Below are 21,407 nucleotides of genomic sequence, written 5' to 3' on the forward strand. Positions count from 1 at the left end.
GGCTGAGGCGGGCTAGGCGGGAGCGCCGCCATGAGCGGAGCCTGGGGCCTCGGCTAGGGAGCTCTGCCGTCCCTCAATAAACGCTCTGCGCCGTATGTCTCTTGTCCCTTGCAGCACGCTGCCAGCTGGTACCTCCCTCCTTTCTGAAGCGTAACCGGGGAGGGGGTGGAAAGCAAAGGAAGTTTGGTATTTATTTTTTTCTTTAGACTTTGGGAAAGGATTCCTTCTCCCTCCCCCCGCGGAGGGCTGTAGGACAGAGTGCGGTGGCGGAGGAGAGAGGGGCACAGCTGGAAGCGGGCTGTCCGGAGCCTTGCCCCCTCCTCGCCGTGTACCTGGGGGTGCTGGATGCAAGCTCTGCGGAGCTCCTCCAAGCGTAGCAGCAGCGGCTCGGCAGATGTAGATGCGTGCGTGTGTGTATGCTTAACCCTTTCTTGGCTCCTCGGATTTGTACCATGCTGAAGATCCTCACCAAAAAGCTCAGGAACCAGAGTTTGAATGAAATTCAACCTTTCCAGCTAAAGGTAAGAACAGCCGGTTTTGTCTCGGTGGTTTTTTGCACCCTTCAGGTAACTAATAACGGGGCCTTGAGAAGCTAGTAACTTGCAGTGTTTATTATGCTGGGCCAGTTTCCTCTCGGCCAGTGTGCTCAGTAGGAACTGGCCTAGGCTGTATTCCTATTATTAAAGTCCTGTTCCTTTGCTTTCAGAGTTACCCTGCACAATTCAATAGGTAATACAGAAAGGTGGATAAAGGCAGATGTATCTGTCTGTTCTTTAAAAATATTTACTTTATAAATAAATAAATAACGGGGTTCACATTCAGCTACATAGGCATTTGCCTGTCTAGTTACCTTTGTATGTATGCAATCTGTAGTCTCCCAGCCCTCACCAGGCTAGAATCCCCCAAACATGATTTGCCTAAAATGCCTTTCAGCTCGTTACTTGCATTTCTCTCCCTTCTAGTCCCGAAGGCTGGAATCTGAGCTGAAATTTGCAGTCGGACTCGCTGTATGGACTCATGGTTTTCTGTACTCTGCTTACATCCTTTCTTAGCGTTCAAAAGAAAAATGACGATCACAGATTCAGGATAAGGAATATCTAAGCCCTTCCTGCCAAATGCAAGGAGGAATTTTTGAGCCGTTTGCAATGGGATAAAAATGGAGTCGTGATGAGTTACTTACAAAAAATTACCAGATCCTGATTTGGTGAAAGTGTTGTGAACCAAGGGATAGCCCCTGAAATCACCAGTTACTCTGGATTGGCATCAGTACTGCGGGAAGTGTAGCACCTGACCCCAAATCGAAGAAGGGATCTGGGAAAAGTAGCGGCCCTCGTTGCCCGAGTTGGGGGCTGGGGTTCTGTATACCAGACTCTAGTGGAGTCTTTTGTATGTGTTACACAGAGGCGGATTGCCGTGTGGCTGCACTTCTGCGCAGTCACTGGACATGCTGATGGCAACTTTGTTAGAAACAGTGCTGATGTTTCCTCAAAGGTTGCTGTGTCCGTGTACTTCTTCCTGCGGGGATTGCATATTCTGTGGCTCTTGGGGGAGGCAGGATTAGATTTTATTTTTGGAAATAAAATAAGGGCAATGCTTTAGGTTGTGGTGGATGGATTCAGTGCAGAGTATCTGCAGAGGCAGTGGGGATTTCTTTTGAACACTGTTTCTGGGCCTTGTGGCTGTGATCGCCTCCTTTAGCTTTATTGTTTGTCTCTTGGAGCTTCAAGTTGTGAAACCAGGAGAATCTTTGGAAGGAGCTCTCAGGGGTATATACAGCCTTCAGGATGCTTGGAGGCATGCAGGAAAACCCCCAGGAGTGGGTATCTGCAGCCATTTTGTTCATTTTAGTGCCAAGGTTTCATGCCACCTGCAAACAGGTGGTCTGCATTTTTGCAGGCTCAACAGAGGAGAGAGACTTAAGCTTGCACTGTTTCTTGCAAGGCCAATGTATAGACCATCAGGGGTAGCTCTGCAGCCTGCCGTGGGGAGTGGTACAATGAGTGGTATACACGTGTATGGGCAGAAAGCCAGACTTTCAAACTCTGGGTTTGTATATGTTTTGTAGGCCTTTGGGGACCATGTGCAGCTGCCTGGTCTTGGTTGAGCCTTGTACCAGCATACTAATTGCTTAATAGAGTGTGCAGTGCTCTGTCTTAGGTGTTGGGCCAGATCGCCTTGCAGGTGTGGGCACGGGATAGGTGTCACAAGCGTTGAGTGGTGTGGGAGCTTCCTGTGGCTGCACTGTGCATGGACCCTGTGACGAGGCCAAGTGTCCCGTACCATCTCCCTCTACTGCTCTCAGATGATGTGGGGCTGCCAGGCCCCAGAAAGACTTCTGCCTTTTCAATTTCCTCACATTGGTCTGTGCCTGTGCAGGTCCGTACGTGTTCTGGCATGTGTGGTACATGCATTATTTAAACGGTCCAGTCTGCTGTCACTGAAACCTAGTGAAAAGTTAGTTAGGTGTGAGCATAAAATCAGGTCTGTAGTAGTGTAAGTGGAGAATGAGCAACTAATTTGTATAGAATAAGAACTGATCTGCATCCACCGCCCAAACCAAGAGCTTTCTGAGCTTTAAAAACAGTGTGCTTAGCTGCTCTTCTCCTTCATTACCCACTTGCTTTTACACTTTATGACCTTTGTTGGAAGTTCCCAAATTCAAGGGAAAGCAAGCTGCTGTTGTGTTTCTAGCTTGTAACAGTACTGCCATTAGGCAAAGTCCTGGGAGACTGTCCTTGGGTAAACTGTCAACTCACTTTTGTTAGCTTGGGAGATTTGACCAACCTTGGATGGGCATCCAAGCTTTGGGAATCTTTTCAGGATGATCTCATTTTGGTACCTTGTGTCCCAAATTGGTTTAGTGTGGCTGTGATAGGTCTTCCTAGTCTTCCCCCACTTGGAGAAGCTGAGAGGCTGCCATTGCCTTCTGTAAGTGAAACCAGGAAATATGCAAGCTTTGGGTGTTGATGTAATGATTTTTCTTTTTTCCCCCTACTAAAGTTGGTCTTTAGGCAGTTGACAACTAAGGCTGCTCAGAGGGCTTTGACTCAAGAGGTCTGGTGGTTCGTGCTGGTGTTGCTGAGGAAGTTACTGTCTGTTTATTGCCCTTTCACCAGAAGTCACCATAATGGGAAGGGAGGGATTGACTGACTGACACTTCACCTGCTGTTGGGTTAGTGTGTGCTGCCAGCAGTTTCTAGTAAGGGTGCCTGGGCTGTTGAGTGTGGTAGTTAAGGTTCAAATTTGAACCCCTAGCCTTGGAAGACTGGTCCTGCTGACCTTTCTGTCTCACCACTGGATGCTCATGCCCCTGTAACGGGGGCAGCTCAGTGGCAGCATGCCCACTCCTGAGCTGTTGCCATTCATAGTCCAGCCCATTGGCTTAGTCCTTCAGCTGCTGCAGCTAAATCCAAGAAAGGATTGTGAATTGGAGCCGTGTGCATCAGCCTGTTGTTCCACCTCTTGCTTCAGTGATCTGGTGTTATTTGCTAGAGATTAGGCCAGATTCAGAAACCTCCAGTTTTTGGCTGGCTGTTAGAAATTGAGAGCCAAAAGCAGGTCTGACTTTACAGGTTAGGGCTCATCTTTGATAACAGCTGGCAATTGGGTCTGTTCCAGAGCAGACTTTCTGGGACAGGAGAGAAGAGTGAGAACAGAGGGTTGTGCCATACTATAGGGAAATGCTTCAAATAAGGAAAGTGAGAGAGGCCTGTAACTCGAGGCCTGAATTTTTCATTGGTTGTCCAGTATTACAGTCTAGTACAGTTTTTTATTATTTTCTTTCATAGTTTTGGACCAGTAGCCCTGAGAAGCCCTTCCTGAATTATAAGTCAAATTGTTTAAGGAGCTTTTAAAATGCACATCCTGGGGTTGCATGTGGGTTTGTGATGCAGCACTGATACTGAGCCCTTAGAAGTACTCTCCAACCGACTCAGTGAGCTCTCTACAAATGAAATGTCTTGTTCATCCCTGCTACTTGGGGTAGGGGTTTCTCACACAAATGCATTTCTTCCAAATCCCTCTTCAACTCTTGTGCCCTTGCCCTCTTTGTGTAGTGGCTAAAGTATAGGTGTCTGTTTTCTAAGCTTTGCTTGCAAGCAAGCTCCTTGGGGCAGGGAGCATGTGGTTGGAACAAGTCTGTGCATTGCCAGTCAAACTAAGCCCTTAATTAGTGGCCCTAGGTGTTATCAGAATGAAACAGTTGGATTGTGGTGTGTTAAAAAATTAACTGGCTAGAACATGTAGCTGAAGAAAACTGAGCATTTTAAGGGTGGCAATTCCATTCTAACTTTGCTGTTGACACAACCAACTTTGGAGGCAATGCAATTGATGTTCTAACTCACAAAAGTTGTTAAATTACTTACGTACTTGGCGTATTCCTTTTTGTCCTGGGCAGAGGTACTTAAGACATGTTTGTCGTTTCCTTAACGTCGATCAATGAAATGGAAGTCATGTGTGAGTCTGTTCTGGTGATAGAGAACTGCATTTCTCTGCTACGTAATTTTAGCCTTACGCTTGCTTACAACGGAACTGTGGACTAGGCACTAACAAAGTCACTGTGTCAGCTCGCTTCACGTACCCTTGCAGCTTGTACATGTGCATACACAGTGCTGGGGACCAGCAAGTCATGTCAGTTATTTTTTTTGCTGGCATCTGCATTCGGAGTCAGCTATGAGACTCTGGTCTGGCTGGCCAGCCCTGACGAGTGACTGGGAATCATCCCAATCCTTCCTATATGCAGGGGGTTCAGTTGGTTGTGTGAAGCGAACCTCAAGTTTGCAGGCAGTGACTTCTGAGTCACCGTCCTGGTGGTAGCTGGTTATTCTGCAGAGCCAGGAGTGTGTTGTTTAAACTTTTTCTCCTCAGACCAAAAAAGAGTGAAGTAGCATCGTTATTGATGCACAGTGGGTGCGCTTTCAAAGATCTGTGCAAGGGCTCATGCTTTGTATGAATGCGGACAGATTAATTTCCTTCTTTCCTTGGGTTGACTGCTTGTCACGTGCTCAGCCAGCCACTGTTCTTCAGGCTGGCTAAAGACAGCTTGGCATAGTGAAAATTTAGCTTCGTCTGCCTCCTGTCACGTATGAAGGTTTTCTCTCCTTCATGGGTTTTTCAGGACATCCCACCAAACAGGTTCATTCCTCTAGGGCTGGAGGACTCTGTTTTACATAAAAGCTTTGCTTTTCCTCCTATTAACACTTGGTAACATTAGATGCTTCTGGTTTGTCTTAATCTCACTCAGGAGGGGGACAAGCACTTGCATGAATCTAAGTGTGTAAGTATAATTTTGCCTATTGGAGTATCTATGAATATGCCTGAAGTTAGGTTTGTGATAATTTGGACTAAAATTATGTTAGTGGGTTAGAAATGCTGTGATAGATACTTAGCCAAGACAAAGAATAGAACAGGCAGTCCCAGCCACTCAGAAACCTTAAGTTTTTGAGACTTCTGCCTGAGGCATTGTAAAATAATAGGTTTGCAAGTCTTTCTACTTGGCTTCTAAGGTCTGAATCTTCAAGGGCTGTCATCTTTCCTGTGCAGACATCCAGCACCGATAATCTCCTGTAATGACTTAATTCCACAGAGTGGGACTTCAGACAAATTGCAGATATTGCAAATACAGCATAATGGGAGGTTCATTGACATTGGGATAGTTCAGCAAGACATCCTCTTGGCTGGCCTTGTTTATGACTGATAGGAAAATTTGGGCTAGATTAAAAAACCAAAATCCACCCCCTAGTGTCACGAAGAAATCTCATTACTTTTCCTTGTATTTCCCAATTCTTGATTTTATTTGAATGAAAAATTGAATTCTGAAAATGTAATACTATGTATTTAACTTTTGAATTTCAGTGAAAACAGATTAATCCATTTTACTTTGCTGGACAGTGCAGTTCTACTTCATTTCTTGCTGTCATGCACCATCTTACAGCTCCTGAATTTATGTTGCACTGTTTGGGATGCTAAAAGTTTTTCTGAGCAGAAAAACAGCTTATATTTGAACTGAAAATAGAAAGCAGACCCAGGTCATTATTTTAATTATGGCTCTTGCAAACCAGTGAGTTTACCTTTTTTAAAGTAAAAAGCAAGACTTTCATCCACTTAGGACATCTCTGTGGAGTGGTGGGTGGGCAGGGCACACTCTGCCATGGCGTGCCAGTCTGGCCAGCTTCTCTGGCTGTTCCTGGACCATGCCTGGGGTCACAGAAGTGTTGTTGGGATGCCACAGTATGGGAACCAAAGGCTGTATTCCCTTTTCAGTGGGAAATACACTCCTACCTGCAGTGTAGGCAGCACTAACCCCTCCTACCCCCATGCATTTATCTGTATCTCCTGTTCAGTGGGATTCGGGTTGCTGGGTGACCCAACTCTTCGTAGCAACCAGCATCACAGGTATGTGTGCACTCAGGGCTGTTTTCTGCAGCAGTAACTGTTGTACGTGGCCGTGGGCAGAGCCTGTTTGTCCTCTCACCACCGTTGACCAGCAGAGTCAGCCAGCTAAGCTGTTTTTGAATACGCACCAGCACCACCCACAACTGCACAGCATGAACACCCAGGCAAGGATTTAGAGAAAAGCCAATTAGTTGTGACCTTTATCTGCACAGAAAGTATTCCCTGTGCAGTACAAACTCTGCTGTGACCCAGGCCTAAAAGTCAATGTAAAGGACACATGGCCCAATGTGACCTACGCAGAGCTGTCTCCGTGCCAATCTGGGCACAGGCCTGCCCAAGCTGTGGGGACACAGCACACAGGTGAAACACAGTTCAAAGTCTGGTTTCTTCTGGACCAGCTTGGTCACTGCTTGGGGGTGGACAGCTCAGGGTGCCTCTGGGCATTTCTCCCCTCTCTTGCTATGTTCTTCTTGCTTTTCAGACCTGTTATAATCTCTTCCCTGCCGTGGGCAGGTCTGTTTGGACACTGACCTGGCCTCCATGTGTACCCCACTATATACATCAGACTGAATTGTTCAGTTGTAGGACAGGCATTTTGAGGCTGGGGCATCTCAGGAGCTGGCTGAGGCGGAGGGAGCAGATCTTACATGGTGAGTAGTCTCTCTTCCTCCTCTGTAATTACTGCAGCACACCAAGCGCTTGGCCAGGTGAACTTCTGCTGTTCTCTCTGAGACAGCCCTAGCAGCATGGGAATGCTACAACAGGATACCCTTGTGTGGGTACATCATGTGAAGAGCTCACATGGTTGCCTCTCTAGTCCAGTCTTGATAGCTTCATGGAGGGTGAAATACTGTGGACACTTATGAAAACTTCCCGATGGACCTCAATGTAAGAAAGTATCTTGCTTGGAAGATTTGCACCAAAGCTGCCACATAACTGCATGTGCAATAATCCAAATCCTGGGTCTTCCTAGTTGTTCTGGGTTAGCATGGCAGAATGTCATTTGGGGTGGCAGGGGCTAAAAGCCCGAAGAAGGTTTTGTGAGTGACTAGCAGCTTTGCAAGCAGCTGGTGTGGACCAGTCTTTGTTTCCAGCCCTCTCCTCCCCCAGCACTCTTAGTCAGCCAGCCCACCATCCAGGCTCACTATAGAAATAAAGTCCTGCTGCAGAGCCCTTCAGCTTGCCAAGGCTTGAGCTGTGGTGCTGGGAATGGAGATTAATGCCTGTGCCCCACTGGCATGCACCTTCTAAATGAGTGTTGTCAGTGGGGAGATGTGGTGAAACCTGGGGAGGTATCCCTCAGGCTTGGTAGACTCTGAGGCTATGGATTGCCTTCCGCAAATGAGCTGCCATGGTGTGGGACTGGCATGACTGGGTTGGTTGGTCATTGTACCCAGAAAACACACCTGAGAAAAGCCCTTTACAGCTTTGCCTGGGATCACCTCCCAACCCTTGTTCCAGCATCAGCCCATATGAGAAGACGTAAGAGTTCAGGGCTGAAAACACCTTCGGAGGAAAAGAGGAAACCAGTGCCTGAGCCTGGGTGGCCTGAGGAGGTTTTTATTAGTCATGTCTCCCATTTTAGGGATAGGTTGACTTGAGGTTTGTTGCCTGACAGCAAGGTAGATGGTCCTTGTCTGAATTTAGATTTATGAAAGGACAGGAGATGTCTGGATAAAGTACTCCCAAATACCTCAATATTCATTGATGTCCACAGTGAGAGTAGATGGACCTTGTTTTCTGATACTTCTAGGGAACAAACTACTGATTGGCCTTGGATAGCTGATTAATTGATTTGACTGGGCTACAAACTTGGTTTTGAGCCACTGATTTCAAGGAGAACACAGAATTCAAGTTGCTGATGGCATAAAGACCCTACCCCCTCACATTCATTTTGTTCAGAAATCTGTCTCATCTTACTTCTTCGTAATGGGGTCACATTGTTTCCATGATGCAGGCTATTTTTTATTTAACTGATGTCCTTACTTCTTGGCATCAGAGGCCATAATCTGCCAAGCTCTATATGGGTATAAGATGAGACAAACATTTCCTTTGGTTGAATGGGGAATTTCCCATCTTGAGGAGAGGTGCCGGACAGGCAGCTAGATCTTCCAGTTTGCTGAGAGTGTGTCTGGATGTAAGCTGGGAAAATATAAAATAATCCTTCCATATCCTGTCACCTAGTTATTACGCACAAAGCCAAGTGGTTGTTCCAGACAGTTGTCTGCAGCCAGACTGTTTCTGTGTGTGGGTTTCTTTTATTTCTTCGGAATAACCAACTCCTAGGAATAAAGGGGGAAAAAAAATTCTTTGGCCAAAGGCTAATTAACAGGAGAGAACAGTGGTATTTGGTGTGGAGCATATGAAGTGACATAATTTAGAGGCTTAAAAAATCAGCAGCTTCCATGTATATGTTTTTGTTCATAGAAAACCCTTTATTCTGTCTTGGACAGAACAAGCTGTTCTTGGGAAACCCCTCAGTGGTATTTTGCAGAGGGCTGCAGTGCAATGCAACTTTTCCCCTGTCTTTCACCTGAAATAGTATGTGGGGGTGCTGATTTAGTATGTGATGCTTGGACACTGTGTCAGTAGCTACCTGTGGTGAATGAGGTGAGTTGGATCTGCAAGAACACTGTTGGGTTTTGTTCTGTGCATTTCCTTGTGTTGTGACGTTGCAAGTAAATGCATGTGCTGTGTGGCCTGCTTCCATGAACGGGGCTTAAGAGCACCCATCCCATCTTAGACCTACAGTCTGTTTCCCTGGGTATCTTATCTCCTGCAGGCGCCAGGGGTGGGCACCTAGAGAAGACTGTAAGAACAGCACATACTTTGGTCTCGGGGACTTCTTGAGACAGAGCTGCTATCTGTGCATTAGTAGCCCAGTGGACTTCCTTTACTTAAACCTGTCCACTTCCCCACACCAAATCTATGCAGGGTCTCTGCATCCAGAAGGTCCTATGGCAAAAAGTTTCACAACTTAACTACATGTTGCTGAAGGATCACCTGTTGGTTGTTTAGAACCTGCCTCTTACTAATTTAATTTCCTGCTTTCCAGCTCATATATTGGAGGAGAGAGTAAACATTCAAATCTGTCTTTGTGCCACTCATCTCTAGCCCATCCCTCCATGTGCAGAGTGAAGAGACCGCCCCTTTGGACTAGGAACCACTTGGAATCACACAATGCCTACCAGGAAAGGATCTGGTGCAGTGAGAGCCACTGCAAGTTTTTATATGGTCCTAACTCTTACTTTAAAGATGCCTGACCAGATGGATCAAAAATCTGGTCTTGAAGGATTATCCTGTATTACTGGCTTGCTCCATGATAAAAACCAAGAAGTTTAATGTAAATCTATAGAGAAAAAACAGCTCGTGTCTGCTTGCACTCAGAAAGGTTAATGTGGGATTTTTAGAGGAGGAGAAGCCTGAAATGTCTCATGTGCTCCAAATGCATTTTCCAGCCTGACTGTAAGGCATTGTTCCTTGTGTTTGCAAATCTGGCTAATGTGGTTCTTTATGGCTGAGCAGAGGTGGATGTCAAGTGAGGTCTCCCAACACAGGCAGCTTCTCCTCAGCTAATGAAGTATCTCAGAGCAATGGCAGTTGCCCCCTCTGGGTCTTTTGAGGAGGGAATGGAAAAACTGTTACCAGATGTGTTGTTTATGCCAGCTGCTGTCATCTGTACTTCCCTGGTAGAGGGGACCCATGCAATGCTGGGGAGTTGCTGTAAACTGTCAGAGAAGCTGGCCTGCGCAAAGGGACCTCTTCTCATCACAGCAGTGTAAAAACTGAGCTAGGCCAGTGGGGATGGGTTGTGAGTCCGGGAGGAGTGTATTTAAATCCCTGTGGCCTAAGCAGGAATGGTTGGCACTGCTGTGAGCAGCCATCTCCCATCCTCCCCTCTCTCAGTACATGCATTACAGATAAGATTAGCTATGCTATAGGTGTCCCTCTGGTTCTAGGTGTCCCTTGTACTGTCTTCCCTTTATGTCTGAGAGGGTTGTCAGCCTGTGATAAATAGTTTTGCTTTTAATCTGACTATGTTTGGAGCTAAGGTTCAGCAGCAAACGGGCTGCAAATTACAGATGGAGCTAAGTCACTGTACCTTAATGCAGGGTGGGTGAGGCCCCATAATGAAGGTCTTTAATCCTTCAGGCTCCTTCTCATCTTTCTGGACTGCTGTGCTTTGTGGTGTCAACACTGCTGAATAACCCTGCTTCTGCAGGGTGCTAGCCAGGAGAATGCCAGGGCTCCATTCTGTGAGCTGTCAGAGGAGTTGACCTCCTTTGCAAAGGGATCTCTTTGCAGCACAGCCATTTTGTAGGTTGCTGCTTCTTTCTGATGGGTGTTTCCTGACACTTTACCACTGTTTTCTTTGCTAATTCCCTTCTGAACTATGTATGTAAAAAGCTATCTCCCTGCATAGGATGAGAAAGTTAACAGGTGAATGCTAGTCTTCCAAGAGAATCCTTAAAACTTGGATATGAATTAGGCATAACTCTCTATCACATCAGCAAAGCCCTGGGTAGAGTAACAGAGCTGGTGAGAAACTGTCTGTGTGGCTCGATCACATGCAGGTGACTGCCGGCTGAAGCCAGGCTGTGCTGGATATTTGTAGTGAGCAGAAACTGAGTGGGTGGGAGGAGAGTAGGAGATTTGCTGGAGACTTACTGGGGAGTGGCTCGTCTGGAAGCTTCACTTGCAGGGGTGGAAGTGGAGTTGGAGGAGTGGATGGTTTCTGTCATTATAGTAAGAGCTATAAACCTTAACCAGTCTCTTAAGCTAACAACATAGGGATAGTTTGAGAATTTTGTAAAAATTCTTGCTACCAGAAAGGATGACACATATCACGGCATGGAGCTGCAGCATTCCCCTGGCTTCTGTACTGCAGAAGCAGTCTTACTTCGTAAAACATAGTGGTCTGGAAAGGCAAGGAGGAAATTGGAGGATTAAAGGCTCTACTTCAGTGGTAACATGTTTGTTACCAGACCCCATCCACCTGCTGAGTGAGGGCTGTAGTGACTTTGTTCCATCTGTAATTTCTAACATCGTGACCTGTTAAATCATGGCCCCAAACACAACTGCGGCTATGTTTATAAAAAGAGATTCTGCTTCTCATAGTGGCTTTGAGGATAAATAAACTGAATGGAGTTCTCTAAGATTTGGAGTATTTTGGGTGCTAAGGACCAGAGTCTGGGTGTTTTCTGCCTAGGAGGCTTTTTAAAGTCTCATTTTTTAATTTGTTAGCATTCTTTGTGTCCTCTGTCACACAAGTTTGATGGCTGGTGGGAGGAGCGTGTGCATATATGTAGGTGCCTGTACCATTGGTCTCTGGGTAGAACTGAGTCTCTTCTACTCTCTTTGCAAGTACTGCCTTTTGGAGGTTTATCTTGAGTGGAATTTAAAAGGATGATCTTGGTTTTGCTCTTCTAACAATATTTGCCCAGAGCTTTTGAGAACAGACTCATGGTGGATAGGAGGCAATGGAAAAGGCTATTGCTGTGGCTCACCTGATACCTGTGTATAAGACCTGATCCCTAGCTGATGTAAAACAGTGGAGCTCAATTGTAGGCATCAGCTGCATTCATCCCTGTGATGAGAGAACATCAGATGCCTGCTGTTTCTGGTGACTATGGAGTCCATGTGTTCATGCACCATAGGCTCATTGGTGCTGTATACAGTACTTCTGTGGAGCAATGGTGAGGTATTGGGACTTGCTGGTTTTTTTATTTTGCGAAAGCCCCTGGTGTTTTTATCTTTGGCCTTCCCCTGCAAAATAATCTCAGCTTAGCCCCGGGAAGAGCAGGGGGAGATTTAGAAGAGGAGGTTTGATGCAGACTGACTGCTGCGAGAGAACTGATGTGGGGCAGATGAAAGTGTGTAGAGAGTCCAGCTGTGCTCTGTGGGTTTGGAATGAACCGTATTTTGACCAGTGTCTGTGCCCCTTGCCAATGCTGAACCCAGCTCTGCTGCACTTGTCTCTGCATAGAGTCCTCTGATTCACTCCGCTTGCAAATGAGGATCCCCAAGCCTAGGGCAGTGTCCTGTCATCTCTGTAGTTCTAGTCAGGCTTGGCCACAGTTGTAACTTCTTTCCAGAAGCGGTAGAGAGCAGATAAACATAATCTTGCTGTGCAAACAGTACGTTCAAAACACACGTATTAATTTGTTCATGGAATTACAGAAGGGTGAGGGAGAGGATTTAAAACAATAAGAGGACCACACATGTGCCTCCCCGCACCCACCCACCACTCATGTCCTCGTTGTTCTGTGCAAGCCTAGTTTTTTCCTCTCAAGATCTAGGTAACCCAAGTTAAGCCCACACTTCTGGAAATCAAGTTAAGTCATTATTCCTCAGAACAGAAACTCAGTTTCCATGTTCTCTGGTTAATGACTCCCACCACTTGCACCCTGAGAGTTGCCAGTCACCATGTTTGCCTGTGTCTGTGTAAGGTAAATATTCAACAAAAATGACATGTATTGTTAAAACATTGTGGATTTGGCTACCTAGAGTAACTCTGCCTCCCTCAAATCTGTGAAACCACCAATGGTTAACTAGACTCTAGACCCATGCAGAAGATGATGTGTCTGACTAATTGTGCAAAAATTAAAAGTCCTACAAAATATAGGAATTTTGCTGTCTTTGGCATGGGGCAGGCCTGGAAAACAAGGGCCTTGGAGTTCTGTGTCCCACTGGCCCATCACTGCTTTCACGGCCTCAGCCAGACAGCTGCTCTGTCAAGCAGGATAATGTTCAAGGGTTATGAACCCTGGGTTTGAATTGCAGCCATTTGCAAGGAAATGGGGAAAGGAGTTTGGAGGCAGAGCTATTATGAAAATTAAAAAGGAAAATAATAATAACAATGGAAAAAATACTTTAGAAAGCTTTTCCAAACTAGGACTGTTCTGGCTGGAAGTTTAGCTGTTGAAGGACCCCAGCTGTAAAATCCAGATCTAGTCTGGGCAGTCATATCTCACTTCTGGATGTTTGAAGACTGAACCAAACCTTTCCTCTAATCTGTAACTCTGCTGCTTTTCTTGAGTAGAGCGCAAGCATTACAGCCTGTTTTACTAGCATAAATTGTCCCTGTAATGCTGAATATCTCTAAAATAAAATTTAAAGGAAAACTTGGGAGAGGAGTTAAAAGTTAATTTGAAGGTCTGTTTGACTCACTCCTTCCTTCTTCCTCCATGTTGTTCCATGGCTCAAAACTGCCTTTCAGTGTCTCATAATCTCCTTTGTTTTTCCCACTCTCTCTAATTCAGAGTTTCTTATAATTGGGAGGATGGCACCTCCCTCATTGAAGATCAGGCAGTGTCCCATGGCAACTGCAGCAACTGTTGACCTGGAAAAATAACAGTGGGGAAACTTAGTAAAATGTTTTTACTAAAGCCACGCGGTTGGGAAGGAGAAGAGCCAACAGCAGAGCCCTGTGCTGTAGGATGCCCATGTCTCTAGCAGCTGCTCTGTAGGCAGTGTGGCAGGGAGAAGGTAAGTGAGCACTGGTTTCACTTCTTCAGTCTGAAGAAATGGAAATCTGTTCCCCACAGCAGAGATACCAGTAGTTGCTGGTGAGCTCATCATCCCTTTCTGCTTTTGTGCCAGGAACCGGTGAGACCAACTCAGCAGCATCTCTTTCCAGGGCACATGGAAGGGGCTTTACTGGAGTGCCAGGGCTCAAGTGAATGAGCCTGTGTCACAGTCAGTCATGTGGCAGCACAGGCAGCATTGGCCTCTGCTGGGGAAGCCACGTCCCTGGAGGTAAACTCCCTCCCTCCCAGAGGAAGATTGGGAATGATGCCCTCCAGCCTGTGTGCATTCTTGATTCAAGCTGGGAATGAGGGGTTGCCTGTGGTCAGTTTTATCTTTGTCTTACCTGCTCCTCATGCACACATCCTCCACTTCATGAAACCACCCCGTTGGTGTTTTAGTTTTTTAGGACAATACAGCCATTAAGTGAAGTGTGGTGGGAGAGATTTGTTCTGCCTTAGAAGTGAGATTCCCTTCTCTTTTGTAAGCTCCAAGATAATGCTTAATGTCATTACTTTTGATCATATGATAGCAGGTTAATTTCTCTTCTGTAAGCAAAGACCAAGAGGAACTTTGCTTTAACAAGGTGGGGTTTTTTAATTGCCTGATGTATTTCAGGGCTTTAGAGTCTAAGGGTGACTGGACCTTTAGGACCTGGGCAATTCTGGCTGCAGCTAGTTATCATTACTCAGTTGACAAGCAGCAGTGTGAAGAGAAAGACAAATTTTTTTCTGTCTCTAGCTTTTTCTTATATCTGCTAGTTTGTCTTTCATGTTAAATCTCCCTCAAAATTAAAAGCTTTACACTCAGTTGTCCTTAAATACCATCTGATTATTCTGCACAAACCCATCTTTCCTTACTGGAGATTGATGCAAAATCAAGTGCATGGGGAAGTTTGTCCATGTTTCCACCTGGCACTGTGGGAGTCCTTAGCCTGACAGAAGGTGTGTCTGGTGCTGGAGCTGAAGATCCCAGGTGTAAGACTGAGATCCTCATCAACAGGAGGCTGCTGTCTTTGAACTTCAGATCTGATGCATTTCCTGAAGAAAGACTGGAGGTTGGATGGGCACCTGTCCTTTGTTTTCTGGCTTGTTTTGTGCCATGGCTTGTAAACATTCACACATCTATGTGAATTGGAGATTTTCTTCTCTTTAATTTTGCATGTTAAGGTACAGAGTGTACTAGGCACAGTCCTGGGCAACCTGTTCTAGTTGACTCAGCTTGAGCAGGGGCTTGGGCTAGATGATACCAAGAGGTCTCTTCCAAGCTAAACAGTTCTGTGATTTGTATGCTGTGAATGAAGCCACGATCTTTGGTGGGATCTTTGACATGGAGATTGAGTTTTCTGTTATTGCAGTGCCACAATTCTGAGTTTGTGAGACAAACAAGGCTGTGCTGCCTCAGACAAAAGTAAATCTGTGGCTAATATAAGACAGGGACTGTGCAAGGGAGGCTGGAGGCCTGAACACAATACAGCTGTGTTTAGTGGAATGCTTTTGAAGAGGGGACAGTGTTACTGTTAAAGCCTGGGAAGAGTCAAGGGAGAGAGCGTTTATCTCCAACTAATCAGAGCACTAGTCTTTGATTCTCTATATCTTCATAGTTTCTGGAAATTCTTGTTATCCATACAGACAGTCTTTTTTTCAGACTTCTATTAATCTTTGCCTGTGTGGTATATTATGGCAAGGAGTTTCATGTGTAAAATTTGAACTCTGAAAGATTAATGGTTAGTCTACTATAAATGATGGTTCTCTGTTAGGGAACGTGGGAGATAGGGTCTCATACATAGGAGCTTGGGAGACTTCAGTTCCCACAACCAGGATATAATTTGTGGAAGGATTTACTAATAAAAAGAGTATGTAACAATACTAAAATAGAAGACCTTGCTAAATGACAAATGGGGGGAAAATGATGATGTCTGAAAGATGTGAAGACCAATGAGGAGGGTAATTGCACGTATGTAACCCACACAAAATCAGAGATGAGGACTTCCGAAAGACAGTGCAGGTCGTGGGACATCAGAGGCAATGTGACTTCTGAGTCGTATCATCTGTTTACTTCATTCATGCATAAAATGCACAATTGCTGGATTTTAAGGTGTTTTTTTATGGTTAGCCTGTGATGTATATTCTGAAAATACTCTCATTTCTGAGGGTATTGTCTAGAACAAGGGTATAACAAACCAGTGGGAGTAATGGGAGAAACCAAGTCTGAATGTTGGGAGAAATGTGCTACTGGTATGTTCTTCTTCCAAAAGAAAAGATGGGTGTCAGGAGGAATGGCTCAACAGGTGTCTCTCATTGCCTTGTTTCTGAAAAGTACTTGCTATGTTGCTCATAAAAATTGTAGTTGATTCTAGAAGAGCGGGTGCTTATTTTTCCATGGCTAGCATCAGGAGGATGGTTAGCAAGACTGTGGGAGCCCCTTTTTTCCATGAAGCCTTTCATATTGTACTACCACTTTTCTTTGATATATACTATGGGACCAAATCCATAGACTCAGTATCTTCTTGTTTGAAAGGTTTCTCTCACAGGTACTCTGAACAAAGCCTCTAGAGAAGTGTTCAAGGCAAATCAGAGGGGATTAGTCTTGGGCTGCCTGTGGGACTGGGGAGGACTTAGCGGAGGTGAGTTATCCATATGAGACGAGAGGCTAGCAAAATTGTACTTGTACGGGGAAGAGTGAATATCCTGGAAGCCCAGGACCAGTGGACACAAAGACCTTCAAAACATCAATCGTTGACTCAAATCCAACTCCTATTTTAATCATCTCAAGCCAGTGACATTGTGCAGTAGCTCTTTGATCTGCATGTGCTAGGTGTCATTGCCTCTTTTTTGGAAGCAGCGCCATGCTACGTATTGACATTTACACAGTATAAAAAGTGGAGCTGATAGGTTTCCCCCACAGAGCCGTTAAACCTCACTGAAAACCCTGCCACATCCAAATGAAGGGTTTTTATGTGGGAATGAGCCACAAACTAAGGTCAGTATCTCTCGAGTTAGTTAGAATTGGAGCCTTAGCTTTTGTAACAAAGACAGGACCTCTGTCTGTACAGCAGCTAGCACAATGGCACCTCAGTGTCAGCTGTCCCCTCTATGAACTACCATGGCACAAACAAGGTATTATACCTGTTCTGGGGACAACTAGAAGTCTGTTAATTTGGCAGTGTTCCTCAGTGCCAGCTGCCTTTATTAAATGACTCATGTGTGTGAATATGTACAAGCAAATTGTAGTTGTGGTGGAAAAACAACCCCCGCGTTTACTTCAAGGATATCAGAAATGGGGATAAATCTGTGCCACTTTCCCCATTCATCATTTGACAGTTGGGAAGGTAGTTTAAAGACTACCAAGGAAGGAAAATATTTTCTGATTTCTTAAAGGGCAATGTCAATATAGAAGGGCAAAAGGTAGCTTTAAAAAAGGAGGAGGAAAAAGGTGTGAACAGGGGGGTGGTGATGGGAAACCCCAGACACATAACAGGCTTGGGGGGTGGTGATGGGAAACCCCAGACACAGTCCTGGAGGATGGTCACAAAATAGGTGGGTTGACTTAAGAGCTGTCAAAGTCAGAATTTCTCCACTATTCCTGTTACTTCTTTGCATCAGCCGTATGTGTCTTTCATAGGCACCTAGTTAAGTGTAGTTGCTCTTTTGGGTCTCTGGGAGGCTGAAACACTCCAAGGACGTTTCCCTAGGAACAGTGGTGGAGGCAAAATGGGTCCATATCAGTGTAATGGTTGCATGCTGCCTCACCTTCTATAAAAGGCAAGCACAGCACATCAGACACTTCTAAAACGGAAACACAGCAATTAACCTTTTGAAACGTATTGCCACTGGATACTGTGGCAGGGACAGCACAATGTTATTGTTTGCATTTCTGTGAAAACCTGTTTCTTTTATTTCTGTTACATTCTTCAGAGTTGTTCTGTAGGAAAGCAAGATGCATTGTTCTTTGGTGGCTTTTGTGTGTGTGCCTTCAAGGGGGAAGCGTGGGTACATACATAGGATGGCTAAAGTTAACATGCCACTTCCATTTGTGGGTACCTTGCAAGATGATAGTGCTGTTGACAGGATGTGTCTTTATTTCGGTGGTGGGTTTTGGAGATTGTTGTCCACGTGATGTGGATGTGGTAGGCCATGATGGTTATAAGCTGTGTGTCTGGGGAGCTAAGGGCAGGGTATGTTCGTTGTGCTTGGGAAAGAGTTGGTGGTGCAGTAAGGTGGAAATAGCGGTAGGCTGTGCGTTTTGTGTTGCTGCAAGTAAGAGGATATGATGGGAGTTTGAGGTTGGGAGATGAGGATGTGTACACAGGGAGGTGCTACGGCTGGGTGTGTGCGGTTAGTCGGGGTGGATGCCTGCAGGATATGAGAGGGGGAGGGTGGGGGAAGTGGCTTGGGCAGCAGCAGGGCAATGTTCAGTGTTCACGATGAAGCCTTTTCTTTCTCCTTGCCCCCTAGATCTCCTACCCCCCAAGTGATGAGGACAGCGACGACTCTGAGGGAGAGAACCAGGAACTTGCTCAGATCGACAGAGGTAAAGGGACTAGATAGGAGGGTCCTGGGAAGCTACAGCTGAAGTCCATTTTGTTTTTCACTTGTGCTCTTAGAAGTGCCTCCTTCTCTGTCCCCAAAGTACCACAACCAGAGGCATTAAGTCAGTCACCTTGAAGCCTTTGGGACCTCACAGGGAGAAGCTGGTGTTATCAGAAGCTGCAGTAGCACTTTTCTTACCAGAGATAGGCATCATTAACCACATGTTAAGGCCCCAGTGCTGCAGACATGGGACGGAGAAGGTCTACAATTGGGCCAGCAGCAGAGCTGGGACTAAAAATTTATCTTCTATTCCATGCTTGTGCACCTGCATCATCATTGTTCTAGGTTTCCTCTTCCTTGTAATTTCCAGTTTTGACCTTCCATTTTCTCATTCCCCTGGACTCACTTGTCTGATTAGCTCGCTCCATTCCTCCTGTACTGTTGGTATTGGGCAGCTCTATTCTTGAATCTAGCTGAGGATCTTTCATAGAGGAGAAACAGGTTCTCTGCTATTGTTTTTGGACCTGGTATGAAGCAGCTTAGAGCTGTAGGTGAAATCTGTAGTAAATGCATCTCTTCAGCTACGCTAAATCTCTGCCATTTGTGCATGCCCTGTGTTTTATCATAATTTAGCCAAATTCAAGTGGATTCTTATGCAAAGGCAGAAGTTAAATTCCTGACCCACAGGACATGTCCTGTTGAAATTCAAATCCCTGCTCCACATCCTTAACATGGAAAGAGCTCAGCAGAACAGGTAAAGCATTCCCAGCTTATGGCTGAAGGCAGGCTCTCTTCTATGGCAAGCCTTATAATAGAAAGAGGACCTTTACCTCCAGAAACCAGATCTCTTATTTGAGCCACAGACGTGCTGCTTAGAATAATGTAACTAACTTATCTCCTCTGCCCTGAGAACTGGTCACTAGAATTTAATGTTTCTGGCTAGAGTTAAGTGCCTAACAAGACATTTGCAAGATCATGTCTTCTCTACCTTCTGGGGATGAGGTGGGCAGCAGGTCCGTGTTCTTGCTCTGCAACTAGACTTCCAGGTGACAGTTTGCAAGGGGATGTCTAGCAGTCTGGTCTAAACAAAGTTCTGGAAACTTCCCAAGGGAAGCATTCAGCCAGGGGGGCGTTTCTTCTGGGGGGAAAAAAGGCAGAAAACAGCTCAGAAATTCACTTGAGAAGAGGTAAAAAAACCAGGTCAGCAGAAAGCAGGCCCAGTTTATTAGGGTGTGGGACGCAGATCTGCTCTGCTACTCCTTTATCTCCTCCTCCCACCAGAGAGAAGACGGAATTGTACTTTGACCCCTCTGGCCACCAACCAGCTCCAGAACCAGGAGAACCAATGCTGCAAGGTTCGGGCCCTCTTCCATGCCAGCCTTGACCGCCACAGCTCGGAAGAGGAGCTGGAGCGCATCAACCGAGAGTTTGCCGCTGAGAAGCGAAAGTGGTCCCAGGTCAGCAGGCTTGCCTGCTGCAGTGACAGCAACAACACCTCCTCCAGTGACGAAGAAGTAAAGAATTTGTGCGCTATGTCCTTCCGGCCCGTGGCAGAGCAGGCCGATGGCTTGCACGCCAGCCCAAGCCCTGTGCTGTTCAGTGCCTCCCCTCCCAAGAGACTCCAGCCCCTGGGGCGGAGCCCAGCCTCCAGACCTTTAATCTTCACAAGCGTCGGGGCAGGCCTTGAGCAAGTCATGCCTTGTAAGAGACATCGACAAGGATACGGGGATAAGGTCAGCAGGCCCAGCCTTGACCTGGAAAAAATGCAGCAGGTAAGGCAGAACTTCATGAGGAAGGTGGTGTCACTTGAGAGAAGGTGTTGTAAGCAAAGGGAAAAGGGTTATTGAGGCAGGGTTCAGTAAATTCATAGGGTTGTTTCTTGTGATCACGTCTTCAGAGGCATAACTGGTACTTCTGCTGTCTGTCTAGGATAAACTAGGCCTAAGTGTAGATGCCTCTCTTGAGAGGTAAAGCTGCTGCTACTTGAGTGGCTTTTGCTACAGTTGGGCTGTTCTTTTTGTTACCCCCGTTAGAAAGGCAGCACTTATACTGTCTGGTTCATTGCATGACACAGGAACAAAATCACTGGAGTTCACTTTGTCAAGTTACCTCTGCTGCCATGAGCTGACCCATACCATTTACTTCAAAATAAATTAATTGCTTAGGGGTGTATAAAGAAATATCTTTGTGATCAAAGTGGTTGTAGACTTATGATGATGGGTATTTCCACACTTGTTGACCTCCTTGGGCCCAGGTCTCTTTATGCCTCCTAGGAGTTTTACAGCAATGTAAAACAGTGTGTTTTACCTTCTTAACGCTTCACAAATATAAACTGTTTGCTCTAGATGCAGTTACTCTTGATTTTACAGGACTTCTGGAGGGCCCTGGGATCGAAGTGCATAAATGCTAAGAGTTTGCCTCATCTCTGCAGAGGCTGGAAAATGGGGCATGCCTGGTACTGGTGGGGTGGGCTGCCCTGTGCAATGCCCATCTGGTGCCTCTCTTTCAGAAGGCGTTGCTGTAGAGTTAGTATTTCAGCTCGCTCTTCATTATTTGTTTTTCTTCTTGCACTGGTGTAGTGTCAGTTTGAAAGTGTATCTGCAGACATCTGCTGACCCTGGTAAACTGCAGTAAGTTAAAGACAGTTATTTTCAGTTCTGAATTTCCTCTCATTAGGGAGGAATTTCAGTGCCTCTGGTTGGTTGGATATACTAGTTTTAACCTCACTAACAACACCCCCTTTAAGCCTACAAGATGGACCCACTAAAAGAAAGGACTATGTATTTATTTTCCAAGATCTGTAAAAGTGAGACCCCTCCATTTCCCCATTACATCCCTGCTTGTTCTCAGTCCTGCTGGCAGGATACATCCTGTGAATACATAATGCAGAGACTTGTGGTTTCAGTACAGTTTTCCTCACCCCCTCATCACCCTTCTCACCATGTTTCTGCTCAC

At 45.7% G+C, this 21,407-nt stretch overlaps 1 protein-coding gene across 4 annotated transcripts in view; it reads left to right on the forward strand.

Moving 5' to 3' along the window:
- Nucleotides 1-84: 84 nt before the first annotated feature.
- LOC103902655 overlaps nt 85-21,407 on the forward strand; it is a 59,598-nt gene continuing 38,275 nt past the window's right edge. For all 4 annotated transcript variants that reach the window (XR_657787.2, XM_009283735.2, XM_019473262.1 and 1 more), the window contains exons 1-3: nt 85-521; nt 18,378-18,453; nt 19,734-20,224. Coding sequence is in view for 3 of the 4 variants with exons in the window: in XM_009283735.2 (XP_009282010.1) it covers nt 417-521; nt 18,378-18,453; nt 19,734-20,224 (672 nt within the window). In the remaining variant the exon portion in view is untranslated. The remainder of the gene's footprint in view (nt 522-18,377; nt 18,454-19,733; nt 20,225-21,407) is intronic.

The sequence above is a fragment of the Aptenodytes forsteri genome, unplaced genomic scaffold (assembly GCF_000699145.1).
Source record: "Aptenodytes forsteri isolate BGI_AS27 unplaced genomic scaffold, ASM69914v1 Scaffold309, whole genome shotgun sequence".
NCBI lineage: Eukaryota > Metazoa > Chordata > Aves > Sphenisciformes > Spheniscidae > Aptenodytes > Aptenodytes forsteri.